Source organism: Periophthalmus magnuspinnatus, chromosome 8 (genome assembly GCF_009829125.3).
Source record: "Periophthalmus magnuspinnatus isolate fPerMag1 chromosome 8, fPerMag1.2.pri, whole genome shotgun sequence".
NCBI classification, from domain to species: Eukaryota; Metazoa; Chordata; class Actinopteri; order Gobiiformes; family Gobiidae; genus Periophthalmus; species Periophthalmus magnuspinnatus.
The window spans coordinates 4,189,671-4,209,197 of NC_047133.1; the positions used below are offsets into that span (position 1 = coordinate 4,189,671).

The 19,527-nt window shown below is 37.0% G+C and overlaps 1 protein-coding gene across 1 annotated transcript in view; it reads left to right on the top strand.

Moving 5' to 3' along the window:
- Nucleotides 1-19,527, top strand: part of grapa (GRB2 related adaptor protein a) — a 48,813-nt gene that overhangs the window by 18,230 nt on the left and 11,056 nt on the right. Inside the window, exon 4 of the mRNA XM_033971863.2 lies at nucleotides 14,697-14,865. Within this exon, the coding sequence (XP_033827754.1) occupies nucleotides 14,697-14,865 (169 nt within the window). The remainder of the gene's footprint in view (nucleotides 1-14,696; nucleotides 14,866-19,527) is intronic.

The following is a 19,527-nucleotide window of genomic DNA, read 5'->3' on the forward strand; positions in this document are numbered from 1 at the left end:
ACATTATTATTTATTGCACATTGTCCCTTTCAAATAAACTTATATATATACAAGAGGGAAAAAAAGGATTACAAAAATAACCCCGTCCATGTTTGATTTCTATCCATACAAAGTAATAGCAAATTTCCTCCATCAAAAGACACGAGCAGAAACTGCATTATTCATTATGTGCCGTACATAAAGAGCAAACTGAGCGTATACATTTTTATACAAGCTCCGTGAACATACAGAATGATAAAGGAATACAAAGAACACAAAAAGCAGGTATACAATTTATGCAGGTCTCAATTTTGGTCAGTAGATTGGACCAGCAGGAAATGTTTTTGGCTTTTGCTCCGTGCATTCTCGCAGCAGAAAGCTCCATTTGGATGATTTCTCCGTAGGATAAGAGCCATTCTCTCACAGCCAGAGGTGAACTGATTTCCAACGGCATATTACAATTTTTTGGCAGTTGTAAGGCCTGCTAGTAATGCACGCCAGTTATTAGTTGTGAAATTTAGTGGAGATGTAGTAAAATAAACCACTGAGTGCAGGGTTTGCTTATTTCTATTCATTTAGACAATATCTTTGAGACATTTCCCAGATTTGTGCCACCTCAGGGCAAACCCACAGCACACGGAGAAAACTGCACAAATCACAGTGTGGATTCTCTTCATTTGACGTAATCTTCTAGAGTATAAATAGGCTCCGTGGATAATTTTGTAATGAATAATCCGTCGATGATGAAAGGGAGATGTTTGACCAGATCTGGTTCCAATCCCTCTGTGAGAGATCGCTCAGTTCAGTTTTCCAAAGCCACTCAATATGTCAAATTTTGTGTGAGCCCTTGACAATTTGTTTATACAGATGAGGAATTGTACTGGAGCTTTCTGCTTTGGTCAGAACAGTGTGAAGAGGGTGATTTTTTTTTTTTGCGCGGTCAAGGAACATCACGGGAACACACTGCTGCGCCCAACTGCAGGTACAAGAAAAAGGATGTACCTGGAAATGATAGTATTTTTGTGAATCCTCCTTTCTGGGCTATGATATTACTGAAGTCAAGGAGCCGTTTGTGCTCCCAGAGGAAAAAACACATGGGTTACTTATCAATTAGAAGTGAGTGATTATGGAAGATTGGAATTAGAAGAAAATTTGGGTCAAGATTGTTAACTTTGTTCTCTACAGATACAACATGTGTAACAATGGGTCAAATGCTTTTAACAGTTTTGCGTGGAGATTTAGAATGTAAAGTGTAGGCATAGTGTAAGGTTTTATTAATTGCTCTTATGTTGGTATCCATGCTGCAGATTTTCCGTATTTTATCCATGTGTTAAGCGATTTTAATGCAAAACTATATAAATATAAGATAAGATAAGATAAGATAAGCCTTTATTAGTCCCACAGTGGGGAAATTCCAGTATTGCACCGCACAGTTAAACAGAAGGAAAATGGTACATGCAATAAAACAAGATAATAGATAAATAGCTTAGAATAATTAAAAAAATAGACTCTAATATAACATCTTTGTAAAGTGACTTGTATCATTCAAAGTGAGGAAGTTCCACCACTTTAACTCTTTATTCTAAACAGGGCTGAAGTAAAAGCAAATTAAAATCCGTCAACTGGACAAAACGTTGGAGGAGTTTCATGGTTTGGATCTAAGCTGCTTCTTTGGTTCTACTGAAATGTTAAGTAGAACTGAAGAAGCGAAACTCCTACAACTTTTTGTCCAGTTGACAGATTTTAATTTGCTTTTATGATGGATCAGACCTGGACGACTGAGGCCTTTCTTTTAATCCATAGAAATATGCTTATGAAACAGTGTAATTTCTTCAAGTAACACTGTGGTGGCGCTAAAGGGAGTATGGAGGTCAAAGAGTGTTTACGGGGAAATAGAATAAAAGCTTAATTTGATGAGTTGGTGTGAATGTAACGTGCACAAGGGCCATGAGCTCCATGTGCTTTTAAGTAGCTGGGTAGTCCTGGTTTAGTCCTGGTTCAGAGCTTGTTTAGAATTTATTTATGCTTGTTTAAGATGTGGGTAAGGTCTGATATAATCCTAATTTAGAGTAGATCTACACTAGTCAAGGGTTACTTTTGGTTTAGACCTGAGAGTCCAAGTTCTGCTTTAGTCCTATTTTAAACCGGCTTTAGTCCAATATTAGACCAGCTTTAGTCCAATGTTAAACCTGTTTTACTCCAATATTAGACCAGCTTTAGTCCAATGTTAAACCTGTTTTACTCCAATATTAGACCAGCTTTAGTCTAATGTTAAACCTGTTTTAGTCCAATATTAGACCAGCTTTAGTCCAATATTAGACCAGCTTTAGTCCAATATTAGTCCAGCTTTAGTCCAATGTTAGACCAGCTTTAGTCCAATGTTAAACCTGCTTTAGTCCAATATTAGACCAGCTTTAGTCCAATATTAGACCAGCTTTAGTCCAATATTAGACCAGCTTTAGTCCAATGTTAGACCAGCTTTAGTCCAATATTAGACCAGCTTTAGTCCAATATTAGACCAGCTTTAGTCCAATGTTAGACCAGCTTTAGTCCAATATTAGACCAGCTTTAGTCCAATGTTAGACCAGCTTTAGTCCTATTTTAGACCAGCTTTAGTCCTATTTTAGACCAGCTTTAGTCCAATATTAGACAAGCTTTAGTCCTATATTAGACCAGCTTTAGTCCTATTTTAGACCAGTGTTAGTCCTGGTCTTGGTTTAAACTTGGTCTAGTCCTAGATCTACTCTACAGTTAAAGTCTGGTCTTTTCAGATTTCTGTTGTCGAATTGTTTGTGGATATTATAGAGATAAAACCTAAATGTTACTACACTGCACTTTTGTTGTGGTGGGAATCCAACTCATTTCAATGGAGAATTTGAGAAAAGTTTCGTCTCTAACTCATGATATAAAGTGGGTTGATTTGTATAAAATGCTCAATGTTCATGTGCATCAATAAGTCAACACTGCACCGACTCTCTGAGAGACTTTAAAACGACTAAGGTCAATAGCACTGGTCGATTCTGATACCAATTGTTTAGAATTCAAAGAAAACCAACGGCCCATAAGGTCTGCAGATACTTTTGGGACGATAAGGAGGGTAGATTTTGATTTCCTTCCTATTTGAAATGACTACAAACTCATCCACAAACCTGTTTTTTCTGCAAAGTCGACATGAAAGATGTGTAGACACTTATTGTACAGCGTCGTTTTGGCACTAAAGTGTTCAAATAAAGCGTTACGGAGCTGGTTGGCCCAAAGTATCAGCCTCTACAAGAGATTTAAGGCCGATAAATACGCTAAAAATACATTGATACGCTAAAAAAATGCAAATATCGACCAACCAGTATATTTATATGAACAGCAAATAACATAAAACAATCACTATAAGATGATTTAAACCCCGGTTCTACTGCAAGTCTAAACCTCTTCATCAAAACAACTCTTATCGTGTTAAACCATCAAGTTCGTGAGGCATTCTTTCCAACCCACACATTCTGTATTTCCTGTGGTCTTTCTTGTGGTTAGCTGAACGTCACGCAGACTATAGAAAGCTACATTAAAGACGGTTTCGAATAGGCCGTAATGTTTCCACGCCTCCACTGAACTGCGCCGGTCCTCGTGAACTTCAATACAGAGGAAAGACTCCCGGTGGGCCGTTGAATTCCATGTACGATCTGAAAAGGAAGTTTGCAGGAAAACAAGTTGTGTAAGTGTTACCGGGAACAATAAGACCTCCTGAAAGCGTATATTTTCAAAGGAAGCAGCTGATACCTCTCGGGCTTTCGGACACAGGAAGTGAGTCACAGTTGTTGTAGTTCCTGGTAAAGTAAATGTTGAGTTCAGTATGACCTTGCGTCGCTAGTCTCCCTATTAGCGCCGAAATGACTGATCGCCATCGCTTTTCATACTCATCAATGGCTAATTTAATGGCCAGTGCTTAAAAAAGTTTAAAAATGAGCTTCTTTTGTCCAGAATGTTTCATAATATGGCATTAAACTTAAGTTATCTATGTGAAGATAAGCAGGTGACTCCATAGATCCATGAAGAGGAGAGTAAAATACATGTATTTCGAAGTATTTTAACCATAAAAATGGAAAAAATGGAAAAAAAAAAAACATGGAAAATATATAGGTTTAATGTCATACTGTGGAACATTCCAGGCAAAACAATAACATCTCTATAAATCCATGAAAAGGAGAGTAAAATACATGTATTTCGAAGTATTTTAACCATAAAAATGGAAAAAATGGAAAAAAAAAACATGGAAAATATATAGGTTTAATGTCATACTGTGGAACATTCCAGGCAAAGCAATAACATCTTTATAAATCCATGAAAAGGACAGTAAAATACATGTATTTTGAAGTATTTTAAATCATAAAACTGGAAGAAATGGAGAAAAAATGGAAGATACATAGGTTTAATGTCATATTGTGGAACATTCCAGGCAAAGCAATAACATCTCTATAAATCCATGAAGAGGAGAGTAAAATACATGTATTTCGAAGTATTTTAAAGCATAAAAATGGAAGAAATGGAAAAAAAAAAACATGGAAAATATATAGGTTTAATGTCATACTGTGGAACATTCCAGGCAAAGCAATAAGATCTCTATAAATCCATGAAGAGGAGAATAAAATACATGTATTTCAAAATATTTTAACCATAAAACTATAAGAAATGGGAAAAATGGAAGGTTTAATAGGTTTAATGTCAGACTGTCGAACATTCCAGATAAAAGAATAACATCTCCGTACACAGTGAACCTTTAATATATGTGGTTTAAAGTGTATAAAATATAACAATAATAGAACATAGTGGCTTAAACTAGAATTTCAACTACTAAAGCGAACGTAGGATGACTCACTTTTGTGTTGCAGATGAGTCACTGAGTTAAACACTACCCACCATTTGCCAAAAATACTGCATTATTGTCCACATATTCACGTTGTATTGTTTATTGCTCACACTGCAGCCGTCTTTAAACATCACAAAGCTAAAAGTTAAACTACGCATCGTCATACCTGCACAGCTCAAGCACGCAGGTAAAATAAAGCATAAGGAGAGAGGGGGATGAATATGTTTAAACCAGGGACTGTGTTTTGAGTCTTATTTCTCTGTTTTGACAGCCCCAGTGGAGCAGCTGGTCCCCTGTGGGTTCTCCCTTCGTCTATTCGAGCTTCTGTCTTAGTTATTGTCAACTATAGATACAGATCAGTGGTGACAGTCATGAAAATCAAAACAAAACACAAATAAAAAACGTCAGGATTGTTAAAGGCGTTTTATTATGATTTGTCGACTGTATTGAAGCGTAAAATGGTCAAAAATAAAAATATATACATGCATTTTCTATAGTTATTTAGCCAGGAAGTGTATCAAAATGAGCAATATGTCTGATTGTGTAAACTAAAGTGTCAAGCATTTGGAAGATTTGGACACACAGGAAAACAGACAGTAAAAATGTATTAAACCGGGTTGTATTTAGTCTCGATTTTCTTTTACAAATGTCATTGTTACTGGTCAATCTTGTTTTAAGTAAATTAAAAAGAGAAGTTAAATAAGCAGTTAAATAAGGTCAAACGTCTTCCCACTCCCATTCAGCTACGTTGGCACAATTTCAGTTTAGTTTATGAAATCCCCTTTGAATTATCAGTCGTTATTCTTTCTCAGGTCTAAAATTCATTCTATACTTTTAGTTTAGTTTTTACTCAATACAAAAATGCACACACAGTTGCAAGACATGTAAAAGAAAACTCATAATATAACTATTTGTCTAAAAAGGACACATCTAAGGCTGCAATTTATGATTCGCAATGAAGTTTTTGTTTTTTTTTTCTTGTGCATGCTCAATAAATTAAGCTAAACAAATATTTCCCTTTTTATTGGCAAGTTTTCAGAAATATATTAACACATTAAATATATTTTTATGATTTATTAATTTTTTGTGTGCAATTTTTCATGCTTTTTTACCTCGTCTGAACGTGCATTCTGTTGTGCGTCCTGATTGGCTGTTGGACTGTAGACCGTTGTGCGAAAAATAATGGCATTCAACAAGACAAATCGCATTTACCGTCCATATTATTTGCGTAGCGGACAGCACAGTTCGGAGTCCTGGTGATGCTTTATTATGTAATAGTCACAGATCTTATTTCCTCTACATCAGAAAGTAGAATATGATGCTCAATTACTCACAACTGCACATCCTCTCCTCCATCACTCAAACCGCCGCCAGGGATAATTTCTTAGCGTAGCGGCTAAGCTAAACCCCTCCTTGACATTTTCGCTCCATCACGCCAGAGCAAACTGACATTGACGACAAGCAGGCGACAAATGAGGTAACCCGCCCACAAACGCAGAGCTACCGATACTGCCTCTTGTTCTGTTTCGGGGCTCGTAAACAACACGCGCTGCCTATAATGTTGCGCGGTGAGTTAAGCAGACGGACTATTTCAATGGCCAAATTAGCGTTAGCCTGTGGAGCGAGATGAAATTGTTACGGCAAATGGCAGCCAATCGAGTGTGAGCATATGATTGGTAACTCTGCACGATGTACCATATGGTTTTTCAGGCAGATTGGATTATTAAGTTAAATGGAACTGACGGCAGGATATGGTTTTAATTGGTTGGTTTTAGTAATTTAGCTTTACTCATAAGTTATGGTCGTGAAACTCCACTTATAGTTTCTGCAAAGTTAGTGCAAAATAGTGAAAATCTCATGCATTTTGTTGTTTTGTAAAGCTTTTTTTAACTTAAAGGTCTCTACTTTATTACCTTTTCTCGTGGAAGATCCGCCATGTGCCTGTCTCCATGAAGAAATGTTTCACAGTATGGCATTAAACTGATCTAGAAGCCATACTGTAAGGCAGAGGGGTCAAACTCATTTTCACAGTGGGCCACATCAACAAAATGGTTGCTCTCGTCGTCGGGCCAGATGTAACTGTAAGATAAATGTAACTAAGTAAAGTAAACGCAAATATGTTTTAATCTTGTTAATTAACTGTTTCTATATTTATTACTTATTCAAGTTACAAATATTACATATGGATTTGCATAGATATGAAAAAATGGCTGTTTAACTGTGTATCTCGTGAAAAACTGATATTTTAAGACAGTCATACCTTTTAATTTACTTTGTCGCGGGCAGCATAAAATGATGTGGCGGGCCACATTTGGCCCACGGGCCTTGAGTTTGACACATGTGCTGTAAGGCATATAGACTGTAGATATAAATGGACAGAGCTAAACTAGCTGCCACGTTCGAAACAGGAAGTGAACATTGGCGCGCTTCCGACTCCATTGACTCTCGCTCCAATTCATTTTGTATTGAAAAACAGTCGCTCCTCTCTCTCCGTAACTGCTGTTGTCATCATTTTGGTCTTAAAATGTCCAAATTAACCTATGTTGTTCTAACTACAAAAAACTTTTAAAAAATCAACAGAGAAGTTGTCTTGAATGAAAGAGCCTTGTTTTATTGAATCAACTGTGCACAATCGTCAAAGAGATGATGACTAAGAGTATTGTTGTCCCTATTATTGTCGTCTCGCCCTCAGCTCAAATGAACATACACATAGAGTACAACAACGCAACAACACGACAAACAGGAGATAGAGCCGTGCGTAACAGATAGTATTACGAAGGTTGGGTCTAACGCCAGCAGACGCCTCCATGAATAAACATTTAAGGTAAAGATTTAGGGTAAAGAAGGACATAACACCTACTCTACACTATATTTTTATTTTGCTTTTGTGTCCGTTAATCGAAATATCAACGTTAATAACAGACAAATCAAGTACCGGTGCCTTCTTTCCTCCCGCTAGCGTTAGCAACAGGTTTGATTGACAGCGTTGCAAAGCCCTTCCCCGCTAAACCAGCTGTGGAGGCGGGAAGAGGCGTTTCCCCTCGACAGCCTCGCTCCAGATTAGCGCTTGTTGCAATGATACTCACCGTCGGAATACCAAATACTCGGCTCAAAAATTCACCGCTGTAACTGCTCTAGCCTCGATGAGCTTCATTTGACTGGAGCTGATCGCTTTTGGGTGACGTCACACTCACTTTGTCCACTTCTTTGTACAGTTTTTACAGCCATACATCTCCACAGCGAACATAGTTTTATATCCGTTGAAAACAAAATGTTGCAAAATATAGAAAGTTTTAAAAAAGGAACCGTTTTATCTATGTCATCCAAACACAAAAAATGCAAGAACAATTTTTTTCCTGACAGTTTTAAACATTAATTTCACAAAATAAAGGTTGTTGTCGTACTGTTTCTGTTTGCCAAATCATATTGTGTGAAGTAAACAGGACACAGTTAAAGAAATTACCTCAACGTACGTCACATCTGCAGCCCAGGAAGTAAAAGTATGGAGAAAACTAGTCAAAAATGTTATTATATTTGCTGTGTTTTAGTGAAATCTGTACTCAAACTGCACTTTAAATCGTCCGGTAAAATGTGGATCCGTTTAGAAACTGCAGTACAAAAGGTTCTGACTATACTGAACGCACACATCAGGTTGCATTGACTTTAAAGTGTTAGAAAAGCGACGTGAAGTTTAACAGTGCGCAGCAGATTAACACAGACAGACAGCTCTAAACTTGGCACGAGGAAGTGAATCTGGATTGACGTAGGAACCGAACGCATGGAAAGATGGACAGATGACCTTCTCCGAATGTGCTGGCGCCGAGTAAAAGTTTGAAAATCACCTTCTATCTCGAAATCGCTCTTTTTCCCCATTCTTTTTTTTTTTTTTAAACCGTAACAAGGTTGTATCCGAGTCGTCTGTCTATCTCTATCTGTATCGGAGTGGGCTGTAATTACACGGTGTAACGCAGATGAGTTTGACAGACGCAGGGCACCTTGAATGTCTTCCACGGAGGAAAGGGTTAATCCTGCGCACCTGAAGAAACAGCCGTGAGACCGGCTTTCTCACCTTCTCCGTTTCCTTCTCGTCTTTGTGTATGTGGTTTTGTGGCTTTTTGTCTTGTGGACATGAGAGAATGTTTAGAAATGTGCAGCTGTGACATTTTTTTTTTTTTTTTTGAATGGTTTGAAATGGTGATCAGAAGATACTTTAGTTACTGCAGTTACAGCGAAAATGGTGTAAATGTTTGGTATATGCAATTAAAACTGTACTGTAATATTAATAATGACTGTGTTTTCCTAGAATAACATAGAATACAATCTGTTTTTTGGTTGTTTTTTTTCTTTTTTTTTAACTTCTAAGTAGGATGTGACAGACAAAAAAGAAATCTATAATAATAATAATAATAATAATAATAATAATAATAATAATAATAATAATAATAATATAGTACAATAGTTCTTCTTCTTCTTCTTTTTCTTCTTCTTCTTATTATTTTGAGCCTATGTTGACAAGTAACAAAAGGGTCATAAGTTTAATTTCATCATTTCGTTTCAATACGTTAATTTAAAAATGAAAAAGTGCCTCAAAAGTCTATCAACGTCCCCTAAACTGTGGGGGAAGTTATAGTCGTCCCCACATCCTGTCTGAAGAGCTACAGTTTTCACACCTTTTTTTTTCCTTTTCTTTCCGACAGGCGATTTTTAATTTAACTGTTTAACACAGCCGTGCCACCAGGGGGCACTGTTAAATCCATGAAACAGTGGGCAGACCTTGAACACACTGGGCCATGTTTTGGACTGTTGATGCAGTGAGGGTTGTTTTAAGTGATGGTTTCACTTCTGGGTCCATTTATACTATTTCTTGTTTTATATTTTTTGAAATTTTGCAATTCACATTTCTGCCTGTGCTGGACCCGGAAGTGGCATTTAATAAATCTATAACAGTGAGATAGTAAAATCAACAAGAAAGGAAATATGGAAGGGACATCTATCTATCTGTTTGTCTATCGATTGATCTATCTGCCCATCTGTCTATCCATCTATCTACCTATCTATTTATCTATCCATCCGTCCATCTGATATCTATCTATCTATCCATCCATCTATCTATCGATCTATCCATCCGTCTATCTATCTATCCATCCATCTGTCTATTGATCTATCCATCCGTCTATCTATCCATCTGTCTATCGATCTATCCATCCGTCTATCTATCCATCCATCTATCGATCTATTCATCCATCTATCTATCCATCTATCTATCCATCTGTCTATCTATCCATCTGTCTATCGATCTATCCATCCGTCTATCTATCCATCCATCTATCGATCTATTCATCCATCTATCTATCCATCTGTCTATCTATCCATCTGTCTATCGATCTGTCCATCCGTCTATCAATCTATCCATCCATCTATCCATCTGTCTATCGATCTATCCATCCGTCTATCTATCCATCTGTCTATCGCTCTATCCATCTCTCTATCGATCTATCCATCCGTCTATCGATCTATCCATCCATACATCTATTTTTTCTTCACTTGTTTTGTCAGGTTGTAGATAAAGACGAGCTACAAGGACAAATTCATTTTATTTATACACAAAGTAAAGTTGTAGCTAAAATTCTGCTCATGTCCTTTTTCTTCTGAGTTACAACATTAGACCAAAGATATTTATTATTATCTCACATTGTCACAAATTACAGCTGGATCATTTAAAGATATTCTGTGATGTTTTTACTTCAAAGCGACGTGCAGATATTCATCCACCGGAGGCAACGACAACTTCACGTCTTTTACATGAACATTAAATTATAACGTAACATAATGATCCAGGAGCCTCATACATTACAACTATATACAACACCAGCTTTAAGTCACTAGTTTATGAATTAGCTGTTTGGCAGTGGCACAGTGCGTTGAACGTTTGCCCTTTAACGAGAGAGTTGCACATGCTGTCACTGAGTCCTTGTGTATGTGTGACTGTAGAACAAGAACATGTAAAATCTGATATAAAAACAAAAAGGTTTAGAGTGGCACGTTGCAAAAATGTATTAAAAATGAAAGTACAGGGGCATGTTGTGAAAATTCATCCAAAAAAAACAGCAAACATAAGCACATTTTCTGTTATCGTATTAACCCCATAAGCCTATGTACTCTTAGTCATCATCTGTAGTGATACAAAATTATGATTTAGCATTTATTTTAACAAAACTATACGCAAAATATAGAGAAACAGGAATGATATCTGATGTAAAAAGGCTCTCACATTGTTGTTTTACTGTGCCAAGTTGCAAAAATGTATTAAAAATGAAAGTACAGGGGACATATTGTGAAAATTAATGCAAAAAAAACTGAAAAGTTGAAAAAAATTAGCTTACGTTTGCTATCGTATTAACCCCATAAGCCTATATACTCTTAGTCATCATCTCTAGTGATACAAAATTATGATTTAGCATTTATTTTAACGAAACTATACGCAAAATATAGAGAAACAGGAATGATATCTTATGTAAAAAGGCTCTCACATTGTTGTTTTACTGTGCCAAGTTGCAAAAATATATTAAAAATGAAAGTACAGGGGACATGTTGCAAAAATTAATGCAAAAAAACAGCTTACGTTTGCTATCGTATTCACCCCATAAGCCTATATACTCTTAGTCATCATCTGTAGTGTTACAAAATTATGATTTAGCATTTATTTTAACAAAACTATACGCAAAATATAGAGGAACAAGACTCGTATGTGATGTAGAAACGCTCTCACATTGTTATTTCACTGTGCCAAGTTGCAAAAATTGATTTACGCTAAGTCAAATTTGGTTTATTTATGTTAAATTTGCGTTTGCCCCAGAACCAGACGGCAGCACATACTGTCACTACGTCCTTGTGTGTGTACGACAGCTATATCATTAACCCCGAACACATTCTCATCTTAGTCACAGCCTCATCTAAAGCGATACTAGGTTTTCTTTAACGTCGCATCACCTTTTTTGCGGCCTCTAAACTTGAACACTATGAATCAACCTACATTCCCAGTCAGTCGCACACCTACTCTGCGATGCTTTTAGAACTATGGGGGCGTTGCACGGACTTCCGCTGAATATTGGATGCGGTTATATAATGGTGAGTTCGTGGCGATATGTCCAGTTTTTCTAAGGATACGCTGACGACGCGTTACTTAGCAACCGCCTCACAGCAGGATAGGTGAGCGGTTGCCAACGGGAAGCGGCCAAACTCTTTTAATCACCAAAACAAGATGCGCACCCCGGCAACGCTCTAATGACTCTCTAAGCTATTTTGGGAGATGACTCAATTATTTTTCGAGCACTTGGATGCATCTTTATCTGATTAATAGCCGAAAAGATGCGGATCCGATATGGGTGTTCTCAATCTCTGCGACATGAGAGGTGCTTGAGTAAAAATCAAAATGAGGATTGCTTTCAGACAATGGGACGCTAGAGTTCTTGAGGGATCTGGATCTATGCAAACTAATAAAATTCAAATAAATATGAGGTTGACTTGAGGTTTTATCCGTGTTATAATGGTGCCCCCTCATCATTTATTTACTCATTACTTGTATATATTTCAATAAAGCGCAGCAGACCCACTCTTTTCGAAGTCCGTTCTGGTTCCGCAAGTAAATTTCCATTAATTTGTCCGATAGACTTGTCAAAATATTCAAATGTTAAGAGTTATTGTGGAATGTCTAATAGTAAAAACCTTAAAAATATAAAAAGCAAGAGAGAAGCTGGTCTGAATAGAGAGAGTTTTATTGTCATGAATTGAAGGAGGTCGAATGTGTATGTTTATGTAATATGTTTTTTGTTGTGATCAAATTTTTATTAAAGTATCACTCTCAGGTGCAAATATACAGGTGAGAATCTGATTACCTTTTTCCCCCTCCTTTTTTCACACCCCCCACCCCGATGGGCATAGACAACAAAAAAAAAGAGAAAAAAAAGAAGATAAATTAGTTAATAAAATTAATAGTAATAATAATAATAGTGACAAATTAAATACAAAACAAACATAAAAAAACAATAATAATAATAGTAGTAAAAGTAAAAAGTTAAATAATAAAGATAAAAAAATAAAATAAAATAAATAAATAAATAAATAATCCCGTCCAGGTTTGTGAGATGTACTTTTATGTAATATATATGTGTATATAATACGTATCTGTGTATATATATATATGTATATGTGTGTATATGTGTATATATGTGTATATGTGTATAGGTATATATGTTGTTTTTTTTTCTCTCTTTTCCACGTTTTTTTTTCCCTTCAAATGAATAAAAAGCATAAATAAAATGTTAGATTTGGGGTGGGACTTGACAAGTTTTCTTCTTCCCACTGCTTTTCCAGCTTGTATAAGAACAGTTTATGAAATGTACTTTAGGTGAACCTGTGCTCAAAAAAAAAAAAAAGTTGTCTTAAATCAAAAAGTCTCGTTTATTGAATCAGTCGTGCACAGTTGTCGAAGAGCTGTTGTCCCTAATAGTGTCGTCCCGCCCTCAGCTCAAATGAACAATTACACAAACATAACGTACAATCTTATACCATCAAATTAATCGTACCCGTTTAGTCCGGTCAAAGTGTCTGGAGGACGCTGGACGCACAAACAACTGCGCATAAAAACAGATGGTACTACGAAGGTTGGGTCAAAAAGATCCATAACAATACAAGTAAAGATTTAGGGTAAAGAAAGACACTAACCAGCTATGTAGTAATATATATCCATAACACACATGTTTTAATAACTTAGCGTTTTTTCTTTCTTTCAGTGAGAAAAAGGGTGTCGGTCACTGTCAACCTCCACTAGTTCCTATATGTTCATGAGTAATCCTGTATCATCTGCCCACTGCTCTTTTACGTGACATTATGTTGAAAATTCAGACTCCAGGACATGCACATTGAGTTCAAAAATGTCACTTTTCAAAAATAAATGGGATAAAAAATCTGCTTACGAGGGGGAAATGCCACGATGAAGAGAAGGACCTGTCAGTTCTGCTGTTTTGAACATGGAGTCAGTGGACCATTTCTACTAGGAGGCCATTTTGGATCAATATCACAGTTTATCATGAACAAAATGATGATCTATGTTTGTTATGGCTTAATACTGAAAACCTGAGAAAAGCACAGTGTGTCTTCTTTAACTTAAATGTTGATTTTAATATATAGGTTCTAGATATTTGGTTTCCGGTACTGAAAAAATAAATAAAAAATTGAACTGCAATCCCTAAAATTGACTTTGTTGCAGGTTTTGCCCAACAATAGACATCTGATTTATAATAAATATAAATATATAATAATAAAAACAGATTTAAACGGTTTCAAAACAGTTTCCGTGTCACAAATAGAGTCAATATTTAATGATTTTTGAAGTATACATACCCAAACTAAGAAATGTGACAGTGTACAATGATTTGCCAGGACAACTTACACATTACACATTCAATTAACATTTATTTAAAGCGGCACTATGTAACTTTTCTGGTGGAGGATCTTTTTCCTGATTGACTCCATGGAACGGTTGATACTTGCCCTAAATGCAGCAGGTTTTTTCTTGCATTTATCTCATTATCAATGTTTTTATGGCTCAAAAACACCATGAAACAGATGCATTCTTACCGTGTCCACAGATTTTACTGCTTACCTGATTCTAACCACGGAGATTAATCATTTAAATGTCATACTGTGAAACCTTCCAGGCACTAATGCAGTCCTACACGTTATTGTATTGTCTAAAACGTCTCAAATCACCTACGGATTTGGTTCGGTCGCATAATTTCAATAATCACAGTACATTTGACTGACAGAAACGTGTGTGTGTGTGTGTCTTTACCTGCAGTTACGGGGATCACGTTCAACATTTTAAGGTGCTCCAGGATCGCTGCGGTCAGTACTACGTGTGGGATGAGATCTTCTCCTCGCTCAATGAACTGGTGGAGTTTTACCATAGCAACAGCATCGCCAAGGAGAGGACCGTGTTTCTGCGAGATCCAGAGCACTTCGCCAGGGTGAGACTTCCACCTCCTCCTCTTCTTCTTCTTCTTCTTCTACTGTCAGGCGCTCGTAGAAAACAAAAACAACATGTTAATTTAAGTTGTTTAAACTTAATATCCCGGGTGTGCGCAAGTGTAATTTTCATCTATAAAATGAAAAGTTTATGATGAGATTTGTATCACTGTCAAAAAACTACAAAAATATTCTAAATTTAAAGTCTTAGCACGCAGTTATTGTGTTATTCGTTTTTAGATGGGCGTGATTGACGGGTGAATTAGCCAATCAGGGACACGTATGATCCGTATCAAAACAAATATGGCAGCTTACAAGGAAAACAGAAAGGAAAGAGAATATCACAGGAGACTGAAAAACATTACGGGATTCTGTGGTATCAATGAGTGAAGCGGTAAACTTAACGCGAGGTGAGAGGCATTTATTTATTAATTTATTTATTTATTCAAATGATACGTGACCAATGAGCTCCTTTCACATGCGTCACTGAAATAAACAAATCTGGTTGCTTGGTTATGTTTGGTTCTGGATCGAAACGCGACAGGATGTGACGGTCAGACTGACATCTCTCTGTGCAAAAAATACAGAGACACATCATTCTGGACTTGCCAAACAACCAAACGGCAACAAATCTGATCACATTTGCGCTAAAAAATTCATATAGAGGAAAATAGGGCTAAGTGTCTTGCCCAATGACACAACGGCAAGATGAAACCGCCAACAAGTTCGATCTCGAAAAGTATAATGATCGAAAACAAACATAAATAGGATTTCAGAGGCAAAAAAAGTGTTAGAATTCAATGGGAAAATTCTTTAATAAAAACAAAACAAAACACAACAAAAAAAAAGTCAAATGATCATAACTTTATTTGCAAATTAAAAACAGTCATGTGTATTTTACATTTAGGGTAAACTATTGTTCATTTAAAATTGAAATTGGTTTCAGAAATGTGCATTGCCTCTCCAGTTAAGCTGCCAAAACTACCACGTTCCTATTGTCAAACTTTGGCCCAGTGTATTTCTGTGGTAATATCTCTGACGTTTTTATTTTAGAAGTAAATGGCAGAGCATGTAGCGTGTAGTCCTATAGTTATTTACTGCATTATTATATACTGCAGCACTGTTCTCCTGACGGGTTCTGATCTTACTCACATGTGATATTTCTTAAGACAAATTAGTTCGTTTCTATTTAATCAGTAAAATGATGTGCACATGTTCTATGACAGTGACTTTTGAAAATGCGCAGCAGAACTTTCTGTTTTTTCAATTATTTACATACAGAGTTACAGCTGAGAGTTTACATTTTTAAAAAAAGACTCTCTCACCAAACTGGAAAACTTTAACACTACACCAGGACGTTTACACATGTGACAATAACCCAGTGTTACATTTCAACATGAGAAGAAGAAAAAACAGCATGCTAATAAGAATAACTAAATTAGGAGACGTCAATAATAGACATCACTAGTTGCTATGATACATGCTCCGAGTGCACATTTCATATATTTGAACATGATATGCAATAAAGAAATATAATTATATCTGAGGGAAAAAGAAGTACAGTTCCTTGAAAATTCCCTGACAAGTCTGCAAACAGCACACGTGTCAAACTCAAGGCCCACGAGCCAAACGAGGCCCGCCACGTCATTTTATGTGGCCCGTGACAAGGTAAATTAAAAGGTATGACTGTCTTAAAATATCAGTTTATCAGGAGAGACACATTTACATGACATTCGGTTACATTTATACTGCCTTACATTTACATCTGACCCTTTAAGAGCGACCATTTTACCTTTGTGAAGATGAGTCTGACACGCTTGGTTTAAAGGATCATTTCAGCTCCTTGTATAAAAACTTGACTCGATCTCTCCTACATTTTTGAAAATTCTTGGACTTAAATACAGTTCTCCATTAAAGATGTACAGCTACGCTTTCTTTTCCTCTCTTGTTTTTATTAAATGGCCAAATAAAACATCTAAACGTGCACTATGAAGCCTTTCTGGGCCCCAGTCTGCTTATTGGCATGAGTTTTAATGCATCTATGTTCATGGAGACAAGCAAGTGCAACTGAATAAATAACGCCATCCTGTAACATTCCAGGCAAAGCACCAACATCTCTCTGAAGACAAGCAGGTGGCGGACCCCTCCCCAGAAAAGTTACATGGTGCACATTTAAACAACGAAAATGACTAAGTGTTGGCTCATCTCATCCACCAACCCAGGAAAGTATGCTCTGAAGAATGCTATTTTTAGGCTCTCAAAACAGAATGAGACACTACATCTGTCATGCACCTCGAGTTGTCTTTGAATTATGTCATCGTACGTTGCAAAGAAGCATCCTCCTCTTAACCGAGACCGTGTTTATCTAAGTGCGCAGTCTCAACATCGCGTCTGAGTAGGAGACGAGCTAGTTTTTTGGTGTGTGAATTAATTTACACTTGTAACACGTTTCGACTTCTCGGTGTCTTCGCTGGGAGTGGCGGAGACGGAATCTGATCTAACGCAGTTCGTGACTCGACAATGTGTTCACACCAGTTTTTTTAGCAAACACGTGCCTGTAGCTATCACATGTCAAAAGATCTTGTTAATCTATGCGTCTACAAACATCTGACGACTGAATAAGTAGAGATAAGGAGCTGCAGAGGCAAATGAGTGAACATGTGTTATGCTAAATGTACTTTTTGGAGTTTTCCATGCATGTTTGAGGAATCTTGTGATCTCTGCCACGCCCTGTTGCCGGGAATATTCTGTGGTGTTGTTCTAACGTCTGACAGGAGGGATCAAAAAGACAGAACTCGGGGAAAGGTTTAACTGTGTTTATTTACAAGAGTTCAAGTGTAAAAATGACAGTAGAGTCGGGAGCGGGGTGTTTGTCCAGGGACAGAGCGGGAGTAGCAGAGACGGAGACGGGACGGACTGTACCGGTAGAGAAGAGCTGGGTTGGAGGTGGGAGAACTGAGCGGGTCCAGGGAGCGGGATCTGGTGAGGAGCAAAAGTGTCCAGTTTAGCAAAGTCAAAAAGCGACAAAACATGAACTGAGCCAAGCAGGGAGTACCACAGAGATACGCAGACGATCTGGCGCCGAGTGTCAGGTTCTGGCTCTTCTTATCCTCCTCAGGTGCAGCTGATTGTAGATTAGCTCCAGGTGTGTGAGGGAGGAACCAAAATCTCTGCCCAGCTCCAGGCTCTGACACTGAAGGGAGGGGAAAAAGAACAAAAAAAAAGGCAGGAAAGACAGGGATCGTGACAGGTGTGGTATTAAACATATCTCCATTCATGCAAAAATGTGACACTACTAGGCCAAGTTACAGGTCAGATCTGTGAAAAGACAGGCTCGTTCATAATTTTTCAAGGACATTTTGTAATTAAAACACCTGTAATTGAATACAGTTGCCCCTCACTATATCGTGGTTCACCTTTTGCTGATTTTTAGTGCAGTTTTACATGCTTTTTTATAGAGTATGATCGTGCATTGTGTTGTGCGTCCTGATTGGCTGTTGGACTGTAGACCATTGTCCATCAGTCTCCTCCGTGCCGTGTCTCCTCTCCAGTACAGAATGTGTTCAGACAAATTTACATAAACGTTGGATCGCAGTGTGACTCTGAAGTGCTGTACGTTTGCAATTTGTTTTCTCCCCGACAAAACCCACAATGTCGATGAAACGTTCTGCACCGACAAAGACGCCTACGAAGGTTTGAACTTTGAAAGAGTTTAAACGAGAGAGAAATGTGAGAAAATGTTAACGCCTGTGTGAGAAAAGTGTATAAAGTGTGTGGTGAGGGGGTTTACAGACAAAAACATAGAGAATAACTGTAAAAAATAAAGCTGATACTTCACAGATTTCACATTTTGCGGGTTATTTTTAGAACGAGGGACCACTGTAATTGGAAATACAAAAATCTTAGACTACGTTGTAACCTAATATTTTGTATTTTTTAATCGTTGCACATTGTATACTTTTTATACACACCTCTACATAAGTCAAACATACTGCCATAAATAAAATATTGAGATTCGAAAATGTTAGTTGCCAACACTAAAGAACACACTCAATATTCACTCCCTACACATATTTTCTTGTAAAGTGAATGTAAAATTGCCTGATTCATAACAAGCATTAAACATGACATTTTAAGTACCAATGTCACTTCTCTCTCACTCCACTTCGCAAAAGTAGTGGCATAACTTCAGTCGTTTACAAGTTACATTCCCTCGAGTCAAAACAACATAAAATAAAGATTACTACGCTAATATTAATGGTTACTAAATAATGAAACCATTACCGAGCAGATGGAAATTAGCAGTGCATGGGACTATTCCACATCACATCACATCAGAATGACTCGTTTGGATTATGTGAGTGACACAGATTTGCTTTTTTTTAGGTCGCTAATATTAACTGTGGGCCAACTTCCTTAGTAATTCTTATTATTGTGTCAAATTTTGCTTCAGAGTGATAAATAAAATAAGCAGCCACAGCAATTGACAATTCAAAAATGTTAAATCTTTTGAATGGTGAAATGGTCCTAAAAATGGCGCCTATAAACAAGAACTTGAAACCTATAAATAGATCCCACACGCCCCCATATTTGCTAAGTCCATTTAGTCCCATTATTACTTTGAAATAAATGTAAATCTATTTATTTATCGATTTACACCAGAC